Here is a 22857-nt window from a genome sequence, read left to right on the forward strand (position 1 = left end):
AGCATTGAGGGAAAAGACTGGAAGCAAAAGAGTTACAAATAAAAGAGAACCAACGGAAAGAACACAAGCAGATTAATGAGAGAGAGAAGGGAAAAAACAAAAAAGGTAAGAATTCACAGATATATAGATTGCTACTTAGAGATTGGTGAGAAATTAAAAAAGATGAGAGGAAAAAGAGACAAAGAAAGAGGAAAAGAAAAGAAAGTAGGAAGAGAAACAGAGACTAAGATAGACTGACACAGAGGGGGAGAAAGAAACGAGAGAGAGAAGGAAAAACAGACACAAAGGCGACGATGGGATAGAGAGCCACATATTCAAGTTTGCCGATGACACAAAGATAGGTGGCATTGTAAGCAGCATAAAATTACAAAGAGATATTAATAGATTAAGCGAATGGGCAAAACTGTGGCAATAAATGCAAGTGTGAGGTCATCCACTTTGGTATGTTGGCCTTCGTAGCAAGAGGGTTCGAGTACAGGAACAAGGATGTCTTGCTGCAGTTGTACAGGGCCTTGGTGAGACCGCACCTTGAGTATTGTGTGCAGTTTTGGTCACCTTAGCTGAGGAAGGACGTTCTTGCCATGGAGGGAGTGCAGCGAAGATTCACCAGGCTGATACCTGGGACGTATGAGGAGAGATTGTGTCGATTGGGCTTATGCTCACTGGAGTTTAGAAGATTGAGAGGGGATCTCATCGAAACCTATAAAATTCTGTCAGGCCTGGACAGACTAGATGCAGGAAGGATGTTTCTGATGGCCGGGGAGTCCAGAACCAGGGGTCATAGTCTAAGGATAAGGGGTAAGCCATTTAGGACTGAAATGAGGAGGAATTTCTGCACCCAGAGAGTGGTGAACCTGTGGAATTCTCTGCCACAGAGGGCGGTGGAGGCCAGTTCATTAAATATATTCAAGAAAGAGTTGAATATATTTCTTGAGGCTAAAGGGATCAAGGGATATGGGGAGAAGGCAGGGACAGGGTACTGAATTTGGATGATCAGCCATGATCTCATTGAATGGCAGAGCAGGCTCGAAGGGCCGAATGGCCTACTCCTGCTCCTATCTTCTATGTTTCTATGAACCTAAAAAGGATAGAACAGGGTACTTTCTAAATGGTGAAAAGTTAAAAACAGTGGAGGTCCAAAGAGACTTTGGGGCCCAGGTATGTGGATCATAAAAATGTCATGGACAGATACAAAAAATAATTTAAAAGGCTAATGGGACGCTGGTCTTTATATTTGGAGGATTAGAATACAAGGGGGTAGAAGTTATGCTACAGCTGTACAAAACCCTGGTTAGACCACACCTGGAGTGCTGTGAGCAATTCTGGGCATCACACCTTAGGAAGGATATATTGGCCTTGGAGGGAGTGCAGTGTAGATTTACCAGAATTATACTTGGACTCCAAGGGTTAACTTATGAGGAGCAATTACACAAAGTAAGGTTGTATTCTCAGGAATTTAGAAGGTTAAGGGGTGATTTGATCGAAGTTTTCATGATATTAAGGGAAACTGATAGGGTCAATAGAGAGAAACTATTTCCGCTGGTTGGGGAGTCTAGGACTAGGGGGTATAGCCTAAAATTAGAGCCAGACCTTTCAGGAGTGAAATTAGGAAACACTTCTACACTCAAAGGGTGGTAGAAGTTTGGAATTCACTTCCGCAAACAGCAGTTGATACTAGTTCAATTGTTAATTTTAAATCGAGATTGATAGATTTCTGGTAACCAAAGGTATTAACGGATATGGGGCAAAAGTGGCTATATAGAGTTAGGTCACAGATCAGCCATGACCTCGCTGAATGGCAGACCAGGCTCGAGGGGCTAAACGGCCTACTCCTGTTCCTATGTTCCTACGTTACAATGATGGAGAAAGAGAAAGAAAAAAGCCACAAAGGAGACAGAGGAAGAGAAAGAGGTATGAATATTGCCAAAACTTCCGTTTTCGAAGTTTATGCTGACAAGTATGCGTGGGACTCCGATCTTGCCAAACATGACCATTGCAGGTCACCAACTGCGCATGCACTGGAGCCTCCTCGTTGTCGTTCACTAAAAACACGGCCCGGTGCCCCAAGGCCAAGTATGAAATGCAACGAATGCAGGAGCCATAAGGAGAGCAGAGCACGGGTGGGGGAGGTATGGGGAGTAAGAGCCTGGAGGGAGCAGTGTTGGGAGGGAGAACGTGATCCAGGTTTAAGGTGTGGGGTGGGGGGGGCGGGTGGAGGGGTGGCAGAAGAGAAAGGAACATGGTCCAGACAGGGCGATGAATCATGTTCTCCTCCCGCCGTTAGACCTGGATCTTGCTCTTGACCATGAACGGCAGCGAATTGAATTCTCGGAAAGCCCAAAGCATGCGCGGCAAGTGACATCATCAGACAGCCCAAAATCCAGAAGTTGGGACAGTGCCTGTCACTATTCACTTTATAACTTAAAGGTGACCCACTCCTCCCCCCCACCCCCCACAATTTCTACCCACTAAGCCTGATAACAGTCCATGACCCACACTCAATGCCCCATCAGCCACCGCAGCTCTCTAGTTTGACGGAGTGATTAGTGACAGTGTGGGGACTTCAGGTTTCCGATCGATCCAATGACATCACCGAGGATGTGCCGGGCCACCGGATCATGGCACTCTCAGCGCATGCTAAAAGTCTACGGCTCACCCATTCTCGTTGAATGAAATGTGCTTTACTAAACCAACATTGCAGCTCAAATTATGTCAAATAGTCACTGCTGTGGATTTGTCAAATTCAGCCTCAAAGAAACGGCTACTGCACCCCGCATGATCTTGCAGTGCCCGTTCATGGGGTCACGTATTTGAAAAATATACACATACAAAAACCATCTACTTTCACCTCCACAACATTGCCTGTCTCAGCCCATCTGCTGCTGAAATGCTCAAAGAATCATAGAAAGATGCAGCACAGAAGGAGGCCTTCAGCCCATTGTGTTTGTGCTGGCTCTTTGGTGGAGTTATCCAATTACTCCCACTCCTCTGTTCTTTCCCCATAGCTCTGTAAATGTTTCCCTTCAAGTATTTATCCAATTCCCTTTAGAAAATTACAATTGAATCTGCTTCCACCACCCTTTCAGGCAGTGCATTCCAGGTCACAACAACTTGCTGCGTAAACATTTTTTTCCTCATGTTGACTCTGGTTCATCCATGCCTTTATTACCTCCAGACTCGACTATTCCACTGCTCTCCTGACCGACTTCCCATCTTCCACCCTCCATTGAGCTCATCCAAAACTCTGCTGCCCGTATCCTAACCATCATTCCTGTGCTCGCTGACCTACATTGGCTCCCAGCCCAGCAACACCTTGATCTTAAAACTCTCATCTTCATGTTCATTACCCTTCCTGGCCTCGCCACTCCCTATCTCTCTAACCCCCTACATCCCTACAACCTTCCAACAATGCTATGTTCCTCCAACTCTGGCCTCTTGTGTATCCCCCACTCCCTTCGCCCCGTCACTGGTGGCCGTACTTTCAGCCATTTAGGCCCTAAGTTCTGGAATTCCCTCCCTTAACCTCTCTGCACCTCTCTCCTCTTTTAAGACGCTCCTTAAAACCTACCTCTTTAACCAAGTTTTTAGTCACCCATCCTAATATCTTGCTCATTGGCTAGGTGTCCATTTTTGTCAGAAGCGCCTTGGGACGGTTTCCTACGTTAAAGGCACTATACAAATGCAAGTTATTGTTGCCATATTAATTTTGTTTTATTCTTCATTCATGGGATGTGGGCATCGCTGGCAAGGCCAGCACTTATTGCCCATCCCTAATTGCCCTTGCGAAGGTGGTGATGAACCAACTTCTTGAACCGCTGCAGTCCATGTGGTGAAGATACTCCCACAGTGCTATTAGGGAGGGAGTTCCAGGATTTTGACCCAGTGACAATGAAGGATCGGCGATATACTTCCAAGTCAGGATGGTGTGTGACTTGGAGGGGAACTTGGAGGTGTTCCCATGCGTCTACTGCCCTTGTCCTTCTAGGTGGAAGAGGTTGCGGGTTTTGGAGGTGCTGCCGAAGAAGCCTTGGCGAGTTGCTGCAATGCATCTTGTAGATGGTACACACTGCAGCCGGTGGTGGAGGGAGTGAATGTTTAATGTAGTGGATGAGGTGCCAATCAAGCAGGCTGCTTTGTCCTGGATGGTGTCAAGCTGCTTGAGTGTTGTTAGAACTGCACTCATCCAGGCAAGTGGAGAGTATTCCACCACACTCCTGACTTGTGCCTTGTAGATGGTGGAAAGGCTTTGGGAAGTCAGGAAGTGAGACACTCACCACAGAATACCCAGCCTGTGACCTCCTATTGTTGCCACAATATTTATGTGGCTGGTCCAGTTAAGCTTCTGGTCAATGGTGACTCCCAGGATGTTGATGGTGGAGGATTCGGTGATGGTAATGCCATTGAATGTCAAGGGGAGGTGGTTAGACTCTCGCTTGTTGGCGATGGTCATTGCCTGCACTTGTATGGCGCGAATGTTACCTGCCACATATCAGTCCAAGCTTGAATGTTGTCCAGGTGTTGCTCCATGCAGGCTATCTGAATAATTGTGCCTGGATGTTCTGTTTGCTATGCTATAGATTTTACCATAGATGTTCTCTCAACGCAGGAGGGTGCCCATACTGACCAGTGACAGTTGGGGCAAATTTTACACATTTCAACAGCGTTCCCTCATAAAGAGAAATAGGAAACCATGCCACCCTGTACAGTCAGCAAACTGGATATATGCTTTCGATGGCTATCTGTGTGTTAGCACTGCATGTTATCAACTCCAATATTAGCACTTGGACAGTCAGCACTGTGCCTTGTCTGAACTCGTTAGTGTTTGCGCTGTGCATTCTCTGAAATTGGTAGAGTTAGCACTGTGCGTTCCCTGAACTCCAGAGTATTAGCACAGTGCATTCTCTGAAATCTGTAATGTGAACACTGTGCATTCTCTGAACTCAGTAGTGTTAGTGCTGAGCATTCTCTGAACTCGGTAGTGTTAGCGCTGTGCCTTCTCTGAACTCAGTAGTGTTTGCGCTGTACGTTCTCTGAACTTGGTAGTGCTAGCACTGTGCATTCTCTGAACTCCAGAGTGTTCGCGCCATGCATTCTTTGAAATCTGTAGTGTGAACGCTGTACATTCTCTGAACTCGGTAGTGTTTGTACTGTGCATTCTCTGAACTCGGTAGTGTTAGCGCTGTGCATTCTCTGAACTCAGTAGTGTTAGCGCTGTGCATTCTTTGAACTTGGTAGTGTTAGCACTGTGCATTCTCCGAACTCGGTAGTGTTAGCGCTGTGCCATCTCTGAAGTTGGTCGTATTAGCACTGTGCGCTCTCTGACCTCGTAGTGTTAGGAACATAGGAACAGAGGTAGGCCATTCAGCCCCTCGAGCCTGTTCCACCATTCAATGAGATCATGGCTGATCTGTGACTGTAAGGGGTTTTACTGTGTGGGTGTCTTGGGTTCGTCAGTTATGCCTCTGACTACCCCCTTTGAGCGGATCGAATCGCTCGCCCCTTTTTGAGTTCTGACCACCGGAATTATTTGCAGATAATGATATAGAAAACGAACAGACCAGTGGTTTGGTGCAAAGAATAAAAAAACCAAGATTTTATTACCAGAGAACGATTCTATACAAAGGATAATATGGATGCAGTACACTTACACTTAACAGGGATGGGAAATAAATGGCACATCGAGGGAAAATGACTAAAATGAAAATTTTAGCAATCCCCTTAACTCCCACCCTCTAAACCTCACTAGGCTATCTTATGAGGGGTCAGAATTCCATGCTCACCAGTCCGAGTCGTTTAAACAGATGAGAATCTTGCTTCTTTGCCCTGCTGCCTTTCGATGCCATGTGGTTTCAATGCTGTACAGGGTACCGTCCAGGTGAAAATACCCCAGTAATAAAATAGTCTCTGGCAGGGTATTTCACCTCTCGGGACGGGCTCTTTTTCGTAGGTCCTCTTCCTGGGGTGGTGGCAGGCAGGGTGCAGGAGGCGAGGAGAGAGAGCATGGCTTCCTGAGGGGCTATAGTTGTACTCTTCTCGGTAGCCCTTATCTCACGCGCTAAATCAGCTCATCCTTTGTCTGATTTGAGCGGGTTGGAATTGAACAAAAGGTGTCGATCTTGGCCCATCAACTTAGATGGCCGGTAATAGCTTCTAACAGTCCCATAACTGCACTCCTTTGTTCAACAGATTCCTTGATGGGGCCAGCCTAACCTGGATGGCTCCGCTGATCGTTTGGATCGTTTGAGTAAACAAGCTTGATGGCCTGTAAACGGGGGCCTGAATGCAACTGAGTTTGCTCCCAATACATAAATGTAAAAGTTCTGTCTGGTTTTGTGATCTTCCAGACATCAAAAATACCCAAGCTGTTAGCTTGTCACAGAGTCCACAATTGGAACTTACAGGCTTTTGGTCACGAGGTTGACCGCAGCCATTTTGTGTGCCCCTGGATTTTTAAAATCAGTCCAACCAGGGTCTCTTTTAATTAAATAATCTTCGGGGGGGGGGGGAACTGCCTGAATTTTGCAAAACGTACAGTCCCCCTAGGATACTAAAACTTGCTTGCAGTATCCATGTTCCAAAAATGAGCAAAATTTTCTAACCCTCCATAAACAACCTTCCCCTGTATTTACCTATCCATAATCCCTCGACACATATATTTCCCATACTTAGAGAAAGCACAGTGTGCGATAGGCATCTATAGATGAAAATACGGTTCATTACAAAATCCAAGTGCGGAGGGGGTCCAACACCCCTGCACTACTTGGTACATTACAAATTTTTTTATTCTGTTGTATCAAACAGTCACAATCTTTATTAAAATAACGCAATAAAATGAAGAAACAATCTTTATTAAAAATAACAAACAACGACCATCACGTTTAAGTGATGCGACGCAAAACTCAAACGGGTGTCTCATCTTTCACCCGGGCATAATGTTCCTTCCACACCTTTTGAGTTTTAAACTCTAATCTGGGACCCTTTCTCCTACACTGGATGCACACCAGGTAGAGAACTATCCCTAACTGACACACCTCCAGGATGTGGGATGCCATACGGATCCAGGATGGGACCTCTATATTTTCAAAAACGTCCCACCAGGGTGGGGTCGTAATATCTAAAATGTCGGCCCCTATCTGGACAGTCTTCTGTTCCAGAGTATAGAAGTGTTTTTTTGACACTAAAATGGCTTTCAGCAATTTGCTGAGGTGTTCTGGGAGAGGGAGAATCTGGTAACCGAAATGCGCAACATATTTCTGCAGGTGGGTGAAATTCTCTTTCACAGTGAGGTGAACAGTGGAGGGTTCAGGAATGGGGGCAATTCGTAATTGTGCCACTTGAACTTCTGCCTCGGGTTTGAAACAGAAACTGCTGTCACTCACCGCACACCAGCTATGCTGTCTGTACTGGTAGTGAGGTGCTCCTGTGGTGACACAATATGTCCCACCTCCTATATATGCTACCTGCGGGGGAACATGGCCTTGTGCCATTGCTTCCATGGTGCAATTTATAGGTTTCGCGCCAGCAGCTCTGAACCTGCACTGTGGTTTGGAATAGGCGTTCAAGTGCTGGGGACACAGGATGATGTGTGGTCCCCGGCTACGGCACCCTGAGAGGTCGGTACCCATCATGGCATGCTCCCATTTTATGATGTACGGTGGGACCGCTGTAAAACAAATGTGTGCACCACCTTGAATGACTCCAATGTTCTCCACCCTGTTTACCGGCGCGGGTCGGGCCATCTCGCCCATGACCGGCATCCTAACTACTATACCCATGACGGTGTGGTTGGACCGCCCACAGTCCACTGGGACTGGGTAGGCCTCCAAAGCTAGCCGGAGCTGGCACGGGCTTAATGCATTCTCAAAAGGGTGGAGGGCTGCGAGGTGTTTGTTGCTGATCCAGGAGGGGACTAAACCTTGCTTTAAATCCTCCAGATTGCTGTGGCCCTTGCCCAGCAACCATGCCCCGTACAGCACGCACACCTCATTCTGCGCAGCTTGGTCAGAAGCGTTTCTGTCCTCCCTAATGAGAGCATTAACCGTTTTGGCATGTTTCTCCAGCTCCGCTATGATCTCCTTTAAGTGGAGTGTCATGGCCTGGTCCTCATGCAACTCAGAACCCACCACCTCATTCTCATCGGTTAATATTTTCTTTAATTGCATTTTTAAACCATTAATCTGGGTCTGCAGCTCGATGTCATCTAAGCTGTTGAGGACAGAAGACCCCATGTTAAAACCAGTTAAAACATCGTTAAAAGCACCCCTTCTTTGTCTCCCAATCCTGTCCAAAAGCTCGTGGGTGTATAGTCCAGTTCTGTCAACGTCTGAAAAATCAAACTCATGAAATTTACGGAACATATCTTTTAAGAGGGCTTGATACAACTGCGCGGTCTCTGTGGGGCACCACGTGGGTAGGTGTACCTTGGTGAGGTTTAAAATCACAGAGGCTACCGCGTAGTGCACCCCTTCGTACAGCACCTGGTCTGTAGGTACTAGCACCAAGCCGTTCCCTGGTCCCTTGGTGGTGGTGGGGCATCCCTCTACTATCGCCCATGATGTCGTGGGCAGGGGCTGTCGGGGGCGGGTCACTAGTTCACTGGCATTAACTGAGATTGGGGAGTATGGAATCGCGCATGCGTCCAGGCGAGACTCCCAGTCCATCCCCCTCCCGTTATCTTGCCACTGGCTGCGGAAAATGATGGAAATGCCTGTGGGGCAGGCTTTCTCTGATCCCCACATATAGACATAGATCCCCTGATCCGGTCCCCACCATTTATCCCAGCATACACTTAACCCCCCCGTGGGTGCCTGTGATAGTCCGGTGAGTGTCGTTCCCCAACCGTTCCCACTGTGGAAATTGACATTATACTTAGCATGCTGGGTAGAATAAAATGGCCAAGTAAAAGAACAAACTTGCTTAGGTTGTAGCTAAAGCAAGAAAAAGTAAATGTGTCACAACGTGTCCAGGACCAAGAGATCTTTCATAATACTCACCCACATTGAGGATGTGATAATAGCTATAATTGACTCATTAGCACAAGGGAGGCATAAGGCTATAGAATAGATAAACTATTAATGATTGTCGCTAGACAAAGAAGCAAAACTATTGAGTAAGCTAATCATCTTGGTAACAAGATGATCAGACATGAGTAAGTAAATCATTTTGGTAACAAGATTCAGACAGAACCTCCTGACAGAATATATGATTAACTAACCTTGTCTGGAGATATTTCTGTCCTGCTGACCTTTTGATTGTCCTTGTGCAAACTCTTAATGTGTTTAAAATGATACAATACCATTACACGTGATTTATGGAACGCTTGCTTGTTTGAGTGTATAAATATGCTGCATTCACTGATGTTCGGTGGAGATGTTGGCCTAGCCTTTGTCCAGGCAGCTCTCCCCTTGTGCAAGTAAAAATTAAACTAACAATCTGACGGTACTGCTTGTGTTTTAGCGTCTTACTCGGAGTCAAGATTTCGACAGTAAAACTTGGAGTTCCCACCGAGATCGCTTACTACCTACCGGTGAGTAAACGGACAAAAACACGATGACTCTCTAAGAACGGACCCTAACTGGCCAGTTATCAGTGGCGCTTAGTCACCAAAGGGGTTCCTCCTTGGACAAGTACAGTAGTGTAGTCGGTTTGTCTAGGCGTGAGTACTGCGATCTGTTAAGACTCATTTCAGGGTTGAGTTGGAAATTTTTGTTATCACTTCCTCTTTCAGCTTGACAGAAAAGGGAGACAGATTTCGAAAACCTGAACCCTGAAAACAGGCCGGGCAGATTGTTGAAAGGAAGGTAAGAAGAGATGTCTGTAGAGGTCCCTGTTTCTTGAAGGAAGGAAACGATTACCCTTGAAAGAAAGGGAGAGATATCCTTGAAATAGAGGAAACGTAAAAAAAAAGGGATGCTCGTCCTTGAAAGATAGGACTTATCCTTGAAAGAAAGGATTTTAAAGTAATAAGTTTTACTGTTAAGGACTCAGTCTGTAGGGGCGTACAACGCAGACCGAGAATTGGCTATTTGTTTAGTTAGAGTATAAGAATTTTGATCTGTATACCCCTCTGGGTTTTTGCAATTTTTGTCATCTCTGTAATTTTTTTTAGCTTTGTATTATTGTGCTACTATTGTCTGTGAGCTCTTGGAAAAACATAACAGGGGATTCAACAGGGGAGGTTGGGTCTTAGAAACACTTAAATTGGTAAAGAGTAAAAAGTGATCAGGGGATCGCAACCAATAAAAATGGGAGCCAGAGCAAGTAAAACACCAGAAAAAGGCACACCTGCCTGTTACATGCTCCAGAATTGTGGTCAGACATCAATAGATGACTTACCCAAATGGGTAAAATGGACCAAAAAGGGGAAAAGGCCATTCCCACCAGATGGTACATTTAATCTAGACCGAAAAACGTGTCTCGAGGGGTGTCTCTTAGAAAGGGACCCAGGGAGAAGTGGTAGAAAGAAAGTCAAAACTGGCAATTACAACAAAATGGGGGACAAGGCAATGAATTTACCCAGGGAAACGGTTCTACCCAAGCGCAGGCTCACACCCGCCCTCAAGCAAATTTTTCAGTCCACAACCAGTGGGGAGCACAAAATGCCACCCAGAATCAAAGTGGACAAAGTTTAAATTTACCCTATTCAACATGACGCCTGCGACCTGACCCGCAGATTGCTCAAAAGCAATTACCCCTAGTACGATTGCCTGCAGTTTCAACCAATATGACAAAAGAGCCCACCTTAATAATAAATATGGAGGGAAAAGAAATTCCTTTTCTGGTAGATACGGGAGCCACCAATTCAGTGTTGACAAAACAATATGCAGAAGGAATTCTGTGTACAGCTGAGGATATAGAATGCAAAATATGGTAACAACTCGCTTCGCATAGCCAAGGACCCTGTCAATCTAAAATGGAGGATCCTGTCAGCATAAAATGGTGGTGAAATGTCGACATCGCTGAGTCACTTGCATATTGTAAGAAATGATCATGTTAACTCAAGAAACTGTGAAGGCAGCAGGAAGTAAAATAAAAGCTAAACTGATCTGTGGCTGCTAATATGGCTGGCACCCACGAAGTATTGGTGGCTCAGAAGACAGTTAAATTTCTTGGAGTTATGTTATCAGCCGAAAACCGCAGTTTGGAAACTAGCAGAATACAGCCAATATGCGAGACGCCAACCCCTAAAACGGCCAAACAAGTCAGGCAGTGGCTGGGAATGGTTAATTATTGTCGACAGTGGATACCTAATATTGCAGTATTAACCAAACATCTGACTCCCTACACGGCTAAAGAGGGAGAGTTTGAGCTGGAACTAGAGGCACACCAGGCATTTGAGGAATTAAAACAGGATCTGGTCCAAGCACCAGCCCTGGGACAACCCCTGTATGATAGGCCATTCCAGTTATATTGCACAGTAATGAACGATTGCTCAACAGCAGTTCTGACTCAGAAGCATGGAGATAAGCATCGACCGGTAGCTTATTATTCATCAAAACTGGATCCGGTAGCCTTAGGACATCTCTATTGCACCCAGATCCTTACAGCCATCTACAACAGTCTACAGTCAGCTGCTAATATGACACTTCAGCAGGACATTACCGTGTATAGCTCTCACTCAGTCACTGCGTTATTGGGGCAATTGCAGACCCAACACCTGACTACCGCCAGGCAAAATAAGTATGAAATATACTTACTGAACAATCCTCGGCTAGCATTTAAACACTGTAGCACTATCAACCCTGCCAGTTTCCTTGCATAGCCGCCCTCCGAGAGTGATGAACCAAGCCATGATTGCTTAAACCTCATTAAGGATGATACCTCAGTCCGACCTGATCTGTCTGACACTCTTATTGCAGATCCCGATATTACCATGTATACGGACGGCAGTTCTTCAGTTGATGAGATGGGAAAACGAATTTCTGGTTATGCAATTGTAAATCAGGAAGGTGTCACCTTAGAATCAGCAGCCTTTGAATCCCCTTTTTCTGCCCAGCAAGCCGAACTGTTTGCACTCATACGAATGTACATACAGACTCTAGATATGCCTTTGGAGTAGTTCACGACTTTGGACAATTGTGGAAAAATAGAGGTTTTCTGACCTCTTCGGGCAGCCCGATCTCTCACCGTCAGTTAGTCTCAGACCTCCTGCAAGCCCTTTTACTCCCCAAACAGATAGCTGTGATTAAATGCTCTGCCCATACCACTGGCCAAAACCCGGTAGATATAGGAAACCGCCGTGCTGATGAGGCGGCCAAAAATGCTTCTAGGAGTCACCAAATGATTGTGCCCCGAATGATGAGGCAGACTAAAAATTCCAAAAAGAATCAGTCTACCTCGGAAAAACTAATGCCAACCATCCAAGAGGTGATTAAGTTGCAGGAGGACGCTCCTGGTAGTGATAAGCATTTGTGGAGAGAATTGGGATGTGTATATAACCCTTTATCAAAACTCTGGACTACTCCCGCGGAACAGACTTGCATGTCTGATGAGCTAGCTTTATGGGTTATTGAATGTGTACACTTTGCAACTCATTGTGGTGCCAGGGCAGTGGGTGATTTGCTTCTAAGTACTTGGTGGCATCCAAGGCTTCAAGCAATAGCACAGAACATTAGCGATCGATGCCTGATTTGTCAACAACACAACCCTGGAAAGGGAGTGCCTTGCGAATGGGGAAAACCCCTTTACCTGAGGGTCCCTTTGAGACCCTGCAAATGGACTACATTGAGTTGGAAAGATGTCAGTGTTACAAATACGTACTTGTCATTGTAGATGTATTTAGTAAATGGATCGAGGCATATCCAACCACAGACAATAAAGCCTCTACTGTTGTTAAGGTATTGCTGAGAGAGATCATACCTCGGTATGGTATTCCAACCCGGTTAAGTTCTGACAACGGTCCTCACTTCACTGCCGAAGTGAACAAGGAACTTTGTACCCAGTTGAACATTCATCAGCAATTGCATTGTGCTTATCGACCACAGGCTGCAGGACTTGTCGAAAGAACCAATCAGACTCTGAAGAACAAACTTGCTAAACTGGTAGCCGAAACCGGCTTAACCTGGTTGAAATTGCTTCCTGTGGCTCTCTTTCAGATCCACACCACACCAGCGGGTAAAGCACGACTTACACCTGCTGAGATTATCTATGGTAGACCACTCAAGACTCCCTGGAACCAAAATGCTCCTACAACGGTGCATTTTCACCATATGACTGAAGAAATGACGACCTATGTCTTGGCTCTTACTAAGGTTTTGCGCGGGCTGCATTCACAGGTCCGTGCTGCATATGGTGAACTTCCTGACTTATCTGGTTCTCTAAAAATTGAACCAGGTTCGTATGTGATGGTTAAGAACTGGACTCGTAAAAGTCTAGATCCAAGGTGGGAAGGTCCATATCAGGTCTTACTAACAACCCCGACTGCAGCTAAGGTCGAGGGAAGAAGCGCATGGGTGCATTTCCACCACTGTAAATTGATTGGAGAAACCAATCAAAAGGGGGGGAGATAATCAGTAGTAAATCAGTACAGTATATAGTAGATTTTACGAACAATCATTAATTTTATTTTGATTGATCAGCCATTGATAGGAGACTACAGAACTCGTGCTCGGCCTTGATAGAGGTGACTGCAGCTTTTACGAGGTCTGGTGTTGTGTTTGGATTGTTCTGGCCTGCTGAAATCCTACTCTTATTATACTTATTATACGATTTTAATTTTTAATTTTAAGTTTTAATATTTTAAGTTTTAATTTTGATTGTGTGTAAGCCTTTTATTTCACAGATTAACAACCGCTAGGGGACCATCTGCTTAGCATCAAGTTTCGGAGCCGGGAGAAAACAGCATCCCAGGCGGGTCGGAGCTGAGTGCTACAAAGAAGAAAACACCACCACAGGCGGAGCGCCCACTGAAGACTGAAACCATGAAGTTGCTGCTCGTTGTTATTGGACTTTTTGGACTATTGTGCCTGACTCAAGGCGATACGGACAAATCACAGAAGAAACGTGAATTACTTACCAACACCTTTCTGCACATGTCATATGAATACGCCAAAAGCTATAACTTAACAAGCTGTTGGGTTTGCAGTCACATTCCTATCCATAGTAAAAGAGGGATTCCCTTGAGACCCATCCCGTTCAATGCCACAGAGATGGCGGAGTGGGTCATGCGCCAGAACGCCAGCGGCGTTTATAAAGATTCATACAACCAGGAGGGCGACAGGGACAAATGGAAGTCGGCAGGTTACGACCTAACCACTTTCCAAGGGTGGTACCAGCCTAATTATAATCGGAACAGCCAGCCTCCAGCCTTAGTCCTTACTAATACTTCAGGAGTTGGTAGGCCGAAGGGGCCAATATGTTTAACGAAGAGTGTGCCGGGAGGTATAGAAGTAGGACGCAGTAAATGTTTCCAAAATGTTAATGTAACAAAATGTATTCGCACCAGAGGCTGTGGCCAAGATTTCTTCCAATTAGATCATACCAGAACCCCCAATAGGACAAGTGGGGGACCATGGGAAGGAATGGAAATCAGATGGGGATGGAGGATTCGTGAGGCATTAGACGACAATTTAATCGCATATAATGGGACCTATTTTATATGTGGTCACCAAGCCTATCCATGGTTACCCCGGGATTGGATGGGTTCGTGTTACTTAGGTTATGCAGTACCTTTTATTCAGCACTTGAATAAGATTGGGGAACACCACGAATTTAAGAAACACGTGACCAAAAGAGAGCTAGGAGCTTTTAATCGATTTTTCGGCATAATAAACCCTCCCTATGGAATAATGAGCTTGATGGATGAAACAAGGAATCTGGCAAGGCTACTAGAGATAGTTGCCAATGACACTGAGGAAGCTATAGCAGACATGAGTGCCGAAATGATAGCCATTAGAACAGTAACCCTCCAGAATCGAATGGCCTTAGATTACCTCCTTGCAGCACAAGGAGGAACCTGTGCCTTGATAGGAAGTGAGTGCTGTACTTATATCCCTGATAGCTCAGAAAACATAACCAACATTGTCAAACATATCCGGGATGCAGTAAGTCAGTATAAGAAACCTAAGCCAGGGGATGACTGGTTTGATTGGATCATTGGAGGATGGCTAGGATCAATGGGACAAACTCTGCTACATGGGCTAGTGGTGGTACTTGCCATAATTATGTGCATTTTTCTAGTTTTCACGCTGATTAAGTGTTGCTGCAATAGATTAGGAGCAACTGTAATTCCAAGTCAATTGGTACAAAGGAAACCATCAGAAGAAGAAATTAAATTTGAGAAGGAATTAATGGAGGAGGAGTATAATACTCAATAAGATAGAGATGGACCAGTAGGATGAAGCCCAGAATCACTGGGTACCTTAGATGGTTATCATGGAATGATAAAAGGGGGGAATGAGGATATAGAATGCAAAATATGGTAACAACTCGCTTCGCATAGCCAAGGACCCTGTCAATCTAAAATGGAGGATCCTGTCAGCATAAAATGGTGGTGAAATGTCGACATCGCTGAGTCACTTGCATATTGTAAGAAATGATCATGTTAACTCAAGAAACTGTGAAGGCAGCAGGAAGTAAAATAAAAGAAGCTAAACTGATCTGTGGCTGCTAATATGGCTGGCACCCACGATGTCACACCTTGCTGGTGGAAACAGTGTAGGGCGGAGTGCAGAGGTTATACAGACAATAGGCGATCAGAAAACACATTACCATGATTGCAAACACATTACCATAATGATTAGGTGATCGTGAAACCATTACCAGGATATTTACTTAACTATAAACCATTCAGTGAAATGTGACTTCTTTGTTTCATGCTGCCAGGCCAGGAAATCAAATTAAATGTATACGTGTACAGCTCGGGATTGGTGCAGACTGTACGATGTGTTAATGTCTTCTCAAATGCAAGTATAATAATGTGGCACACTGTATGAAAGATTGCTTGCTCTGGTTTAACCTGTCGGACTCTTCTGGAGTCAGGACTGTGCTGTATCAGAGTAAGTCTCCTGGGATCACAGATCACAGAATCCTCACAGTGCAGATAGAGGCCATTTCGGCCCATCGAGCCTGCACCGACACATATCCCACCCTATCCCCGTAACCCCACGTAATTAATCCCCTAACACTAAGGGTCAATTTATCATAGCCAAATCAACCTAACCTGCACATCTTTGGACTGTGGGAGGAAACCGGAGCACCCGGAGGAAACCCACGCAGACACAGGGAGAATGTGCAAACTCCACACAGACAGTCGCCCGAGGCCAGATTTGAACCCGGGTCCCTGGTGCTGTGAGGCAACAGCGCTAACCACTATGAAACTGTTGAACTCAACCAGTATTCGACTCAGTGTTTGTACTGAACCAGATTGAGGACCAAAAGAATCCGTTTCAACACAGCCAGTAGTGCCAGTTGCGTAGGATTGTCAGGAGTTACTCAGACCATGACTTGGTCAGAACCCCTCAATGTGCAAGTAGATAATTACAGGAATCAACATACCTTTTTACTGTCTCAAGAAGTACCAGTGAATTTATTAGGAAGAGACTTATTATGCAAAATGAAGGCAACGATTGTTTGCCCTGAAAAAGGACTTGAAGTCCATGTTCCCGTAGACAGATGTGGTATGCACCCACTACAGATCAAATTGTCCCCGGTCCTATACGCATGGCAGATTTGTGAAGATGGTCTTAACAAAACATTGTCAACTATTATAGGCTCCCTCCAATTTGTCCTTAGATCGGTGTCCGAATACCAGAAAGAATTGCATTTGGGCCATTGGCATACAGAGCCCCACTGCACAGCCTTTTATGATGAGACAGGAATGGACAAATACCACAAAAGATATTATAAGCCCGTTCTGCAACACAGATATTTGCTGAAAATTCGGAAAATTTTAATTGGTCCCGAAGGCATAACCGCCGCTGTTCTTTTACCCATGGAAGCATGGGACCTGTTTGAAGAAAAAGACAGTAAACCACATTGCACCCTGGCGGAGGCACAAGGACATGCACCAAGGGACTTGGGACCAATGGTTAAAAGAATGGGAGGACTAGGAATAGAAAAAGAGTGGCAAGTGCCTCAGGGTACCTTGGTCCAATATGAAGAAAAGCAGGGATACGGGGTGGAATTGCAGACAAGCCTGCTGTTCGAAGGCAAATTTGAGGCAAGGGTGTTGGACATCCATAACTTCCCGCTCCTACCAGAAGTAGAGAAACTTCTGAGTCAAATCCCCAAGCAAGTATGGTCTAGCCACCCCAATGAGGTCGGAAAGATATTAACTGCACAACCCTACAAGGTTACCCTCAATCCTGCAGTCCCACTCCCAAGAAAGGCACAATATCCTCTCTCCCAAGCAGCAGAACAAGGCATTGAACCAGTAATCAAGTCCTTACTTGACCAGGGCATTATAATACCAACAAGAAGTCGGTCTGCCGGGATGCCTGCCCGCACTCGCCGCCGCTTACTATGCTGTACAACAAGCACAAACTGTGACTCTAAATCATCATACAGTACTACATGTCCCACACTCTGTCGAGGTGCTGTTAACCAAATACGCCACTCAACACCTAACATCAGCACATACCATTAAGTATGAGGTAGAATTACTGTCCAATTCAAACTTGACCATAAAGCGCAACCCTAAATCCAGCTACGCTCCTCCTGACTATTGAGGATGGCACACCCCACTGCTGTGAGACGGTAACCCAGCTGGTCACCAAACCCCGAGTGGACTTAAGTGAAACAGAGCTAGAAAATCCAGATTTAATATATTTCGTCGACGGCTCAGCCCTCCAAGATGACAAAGGTACTTCCCGCACTGGCTACGCCATCACGACGGACAATTCAACTGTAGAGGCAATGCCCGAATTGCATGTAAACATATTTTTGTATATGTCTTACACTTATGCTAGGGGAACTAATGCCTCCAGTTGTTGGGTATGCACACAGGTGCCCATCTGTACGAAAGGAGGAATTCCATTAAGGCCTATCCCCTTTAATTCCAATAAAATGGCATATTGGCTGTTTCAACAAAATTCAGAAAAGGCAGAAGCCATGGAGTTAGAAAGGCTCCGAAGAATCCAGATCTGATTAGATTATTGTCCTAGTTAGGACAAAAGGGGGGAATGTGGAAATTGACATTATACTTAGCATGCTGGGTAGAATAAAATGGCCAAGTAAAAGAACAAACTTGCTTAGGTTGTAGCTAGAGCAAGAAAAAGTAAATGTGTCACAATGTGTCCAGGACCAAGAGATCTTTCATAATACCCACCCACATTGAGGATGTAATAACAGCTATAATTGACTCACTAGCACAAGGGAGGCATAAGGCTATAGAATAGATCAACTATTAATGATTGTCGCTAGACAAAGAAGCAAAACTATTGAGTAAGCTAATCATCTTGGTAACAAGATGATCAGACATGAGTAAGTAAATCATTTTGGTAACAAGATTCAGACAGAACCTCCTGACAGAATATATGATTAACTAACCTTGTCTGGAGATATTTCTGTCCTGCTGACCTTTTGATTGTCCTTGTGCAAACTCTTAATATGTTTAAAATGATACAATACCATTACACGTGATTTATGGAACGCTTGCTTGTTTGAGTGTATAAATATGCTGCATTCACTGATGTTCGGTGGAGATGTTGGCCTAGCCTTTGTCCAGGCAGCTCTCCCCTTGTGCAAGTAAAAATTAAACTAACAATCTGACGGTACTGCTTGTGTTTTAGAGTCTTACTCGGAGTCGAGATTTCGACACCACTCAACTCTGGGGTTCCCCATGTCTTTACTTAATTTCCTGAGCCACCACCACCTATCCAGGGGAACGTGTCCCTTGCATGTTAAACATATCCTTTTGCCCACGGTGACGCTAATCCTGGGAGTAACGATCCGTATCCTGGGGCACAGGAGGGAGGCCTCCCCGTAGGTGAACCCGGTCTGGCTGGAGTACTGGGATGAATTGGATCCCAGCCACCCCGGCCACGTTCCCTCGTGGAAGTAGGCGGTGGTCTCCTCCGCCTCCCGTACGCCGCTACCGTCGACCGCCACCGGTGCCCTGTTCCCCGAGCACCCGAAGATGTGGTGGTCCTCGACGTCCCCTCTCCTACCGATGCTCAGCCCGAGCAAGGCGAGCAGGATTACGCCTCTGTACATTCCGAAATTTCCTGCAATAGACATAAAGGCATCTAGCCAGGTTCCCTGGAGACTCGCTGGCTCGGGTGACATATGGTCGGGTCCCGCGACCTCGACTCACATGGACAATACTCTGAGATGGCTTCATACTTAAATCAAAACTAACTGTTCCTTACTTAGAATTAAATTAAAATAGCCTAACTTAACACTATAAACTTAAACTACTAAAGCTATATACATCTGCCGCCCGTCTCCAAGCGGCCAGCCTAATCCCTGTCTGGGCTGTTGCAGGCTGCTCCCTACGGCGTCGCTGCACTTGTGGTCCCTTGCAGTCTGCAGCTGCTAGCTGGGGACCTTTGTCTTTCGGCTTCTCCCTGGCTCGGGAGGCTGTCGTTTTAAGCTAGGGAGCCGGTGACCATACCTTTCTGGGCTGGGGTGTCCGAGGGGACCTTCTAGGGAGGGCTACTGGTGGGACCACCTTGGTGAGTGGACCTTTTGCTCGGACCCCAGCCTTTGTGGGCGCGGCCTGTGGGTTTCCCACGACCACTGGCTGAGGGTCCTCTCCCTTGAGTCCCACCCCTCCCAAACCTAAGCTGGGGACAGATAATCCCTCGCTGCCAGCTGCCGGTGGCTGAGGGTCTCCGCCTTCAGGTTCAAAACCTGTGTTGTAGGCGGGGTCATCTGGCTCGGGCTCCTCCTCCTCCCCACCTGAATCCCAGAAGATGGGGGGAGTGGTCTGAACAGGGGGCTGGGTGACTCCTCCCCTGATGCACGTGACTGCGCCTGCTTGCACAGCTGTGTACTTGAACTTGCTGCGGGCTGGGGATTTTTAACCTCGGGTTGGATCCCGGCTGCCTGTTTCTTTGCCTCCGGCCTGAACAGCTTGCATTGGTTTACATGAAACCATTTTGTGCGCCGGGGCAATTTCACTGCATACACCATGGGGCTGGCTTTATCTACTATGCTATAGAGTCCCATGTACAGTGGCTCTAAACTCCCCACTCGGGCGTAGTTCCTCACCATTACCAGGTCCCCTATCTCCCACTAGTGACTTTTGTTAGGTTTGAGCAGCAATCGGTTATTCCGATGCTGCTTCCCATGCTCCCTGCTGCCTGCTCGTAGACCTGCTTCAGGCACTCGAGGAGGGTTCGGGCGTATTTGTCCCGCTTTACTTCCCGAAGCTGCCCTTCAGTGAGAACCAGGGCTAGGACATGGGTGGGGGTCCACATTACCCTGCCAGTCATTAGCTCGTACGGGGAATATCCTGTACTTTTGGACTGGCTGGCCCGGATCCCCATAAGGACTAAAGGTAGGACCTCCGCCCATTTTTGGGGCGAGTCCGCTACCTCCTTCCTCAGTCTTTCTTTTAACGTGCGGTTCATCCTTCCCACAATCCCGGATGACTGTGGATTGTGGGCCACGTGCCACTTCCCCTGAATGCCTAACAGCATAAGGGTGTTCTGCATCACCTGGCCGGTGAAGTGACTTCCCTGGTCGGACTCCACAAACTGGGGTAGTCCCCACCGCGAGAACACCTCCCGTACCAAGATCCTTGCAGTACCCAGTGCCGTAGCTGTTTTACAGGGGAAGGCTTCTACCCATTTGGTAAACATGTCTACCAGGACGAGGCAGTATCTGTAGCCTCCCTGGGCGGTGGGCAGGGGCCCAATGTAGTCAACCTGGATCGACTGCCATGGTCCCTCCACCCTCCTAACGTGTCCCATGGGCACCTTCCTTTTGTGGGGGTCAGGATTGTTTGCAGCGCATACAAGACAGCTGGCACAGAACTCGTGGACGTCTTCCCGGAGTCCCGGCCACCATCCCGCCTGTTCCACCCATTGCCAGGTGGTCTCAGGCCTGGGGTGTTCCGCTCCTGGACCCTCATGGGCCAGTTGAAGGAATTCCCTCCAGTGCTGCTGGGGTACTACCCACTGTCCCTCCTGAAAACAGCATGCCTTCCCTTATGAAGAGGGCCGCTGCGCCTTAAGGGCCTTCTATCTTCCTACCCTCTATTACTGAACTGGTGACGGTTTTCAGGACAGGGTCCTGGGCTTGGACCATTTTAAGATCCGGGGCTAATACTACTTCTAAGCTCCTTTGGGTCCCATCCCTGCCTCTACCTGCCGCCATGGGCCCGGACTCATACGGGTCCCAGAAAGTGCCTGCGTGTGCACCCTCCTTGGCCAACGTGTCGGCTTGCTGGTTACCCTGGCTGTGGGGTTCTGTGGAGGATTCAGGAGATTTAGGAGATGGTTCTGTGATAGTGGATTGGCGGTTAGGATCAGATCAGCCATGATCTTATTGAATGGCGGAGCAGGCTCGAGGGGCCGATTGGCCTACTCCTGCTCCTATTTCTTATGTTCTTATGAATGGGCCTTCACCTTGTGGATAAAGACCTCACCTTCCTCCCCCACAGCTGCCAGGATTTTCTCCAGCAGGGGCTTTACGGTTAAGGGTCTCCCGTCGGCGGAGGTATACCTGCGGCGGGACTATATGGCCAGGTATTCCGTACACGAGTTGCATGTGAACATGCTGTCTGAACAAATCGTGTACGGGGTGGGGAAGATTTCGGGGTGGGTAACCACGTACACCACCGCGGACAGTTCAGCCTGCTGGGCGCTCATGGTGCTGGGGAGCTTGATTGCCAGGGCAATGTTTGCCGTTGGGTCATAAACTCCATACCTCATGAGTCGCTCGCCAGCAGATACCATGCTGGAACCGTCTACATAGATTTCGCGGCTTGTGGGATGTATCCCGGCCCGTAAACCTACGTTCACCTCCCATACCCCTTCTATGGAACACCGATGGGCTGTTCCAGGATATACCATGTTGGCCGCGAGCTATGGCTCGCAAAGACCCTTCACCTTCAGATCCATCTGCGAGAGGAGGAGGGTCCAGCGTGCAATGCGGGCACTGCTGACCATCCCATCTTTAATCCTCCCGTCCAGAAGCATCTGGGTGGGTGTGTGGTGGGTGAGGAGGGTGATGGGAGAGGTGCCTGTGAAGATCGAGGATCTTTTCACAGCCCAATGCGTGGCCAGAAGGTGCCGTTCGCAATTGGAATAGCCTCTCTCTACATCGGTGAGCACTCTGGAGGAGTAGACCACCGGTCTTAGTCTGCCGTGCCGCTCTTGGAGCAGCACAGCACTCAGGCTATCCCCGCTGGCCACTACCTCCAGAAAGAACTCTTTCCCCCCATCTATGGCTCCTAGGGCTGGTGCGGTCTGCAAGTCTCCCTTGAGCTTGACAAATGCTGCCTGGCAACCCTCATCCCAAAACCACTCCACTCCCTTGTGTAGGAGTCAGAGCAGAGGGGCTGCTGTGGCTGCATAGTCTTCAATGAAGTCTCTGCAGTACCCCGTTAACCCTAGTAACGACCTCACACCTCTCACTGTGTTGGGGACCAGTAACTCTTGGACCGCTTCCCTCCTAGCCTTATCTATGGCTCTCTCTCCTGCGTGGACGGTCAGGCCCAGGAATTTAGCTTCCCGCTGGCCGATCTGCGCCTTCTTCGGGTTTGCCTTAAAACCCTTATTCTGAAGCAGCTCCAGCAGTTCGGCCAGTAGCGGGCCATGCTCCCCGACTGAGTCGGTAAACAGGAGCAGGTCATCCACATACTGCACCAACTGGGTGGGCTGACTAAATTCCTTTAAGCTATTTGCCATACACTGGTGGAAGATGCTGGGGCTGTTGTGAAAGCCCTGCGGCAAGCAGCTCAACGTAAAC

General features: G+C 47.1%; 1 protein-coding gene across 1 annotated transcript in view; it reads left to right on the plus strand.

Moving 5' to 3' along the window:
- LOC147110934 (endogenous retrovirus group PABLB member 1 Env polyprotein-like) overlaps window positions 1-16358 on the plus strand; it is a 78166-nt gene extending 61808 nt beyond the window's left edge. The window contains exon 2 of the mRNA XM_085999982.1: window positions 13812-16358. Within this exon, the coding sequence (XP_085856108.1) occupies window positions 13812-15314 (1503 nt within the window). The 3' untranslated portion in view covers window positions 15315-16358. The remainder of the gene's footprint in view (window positions 1-13811) is intronic.
- The last annotated feature ends 6499 nt before the right edge of the window (window positions 16359-22857 follow it).

Source organism: Somniosus microcephalus, chromosome 11, assembly GCF_052327205.1.
Source record: "Somniosus microcephalus isolate GS21.2 chromosome 11, FLI_Smic_1.0, whole genome shotgun sequence".
NCBI lineage: Eukaryota > Metazoa > Chordata > Chondrichthyes > Squaliformes > Somniosidae > Somniosus > Somniosus microcephalus.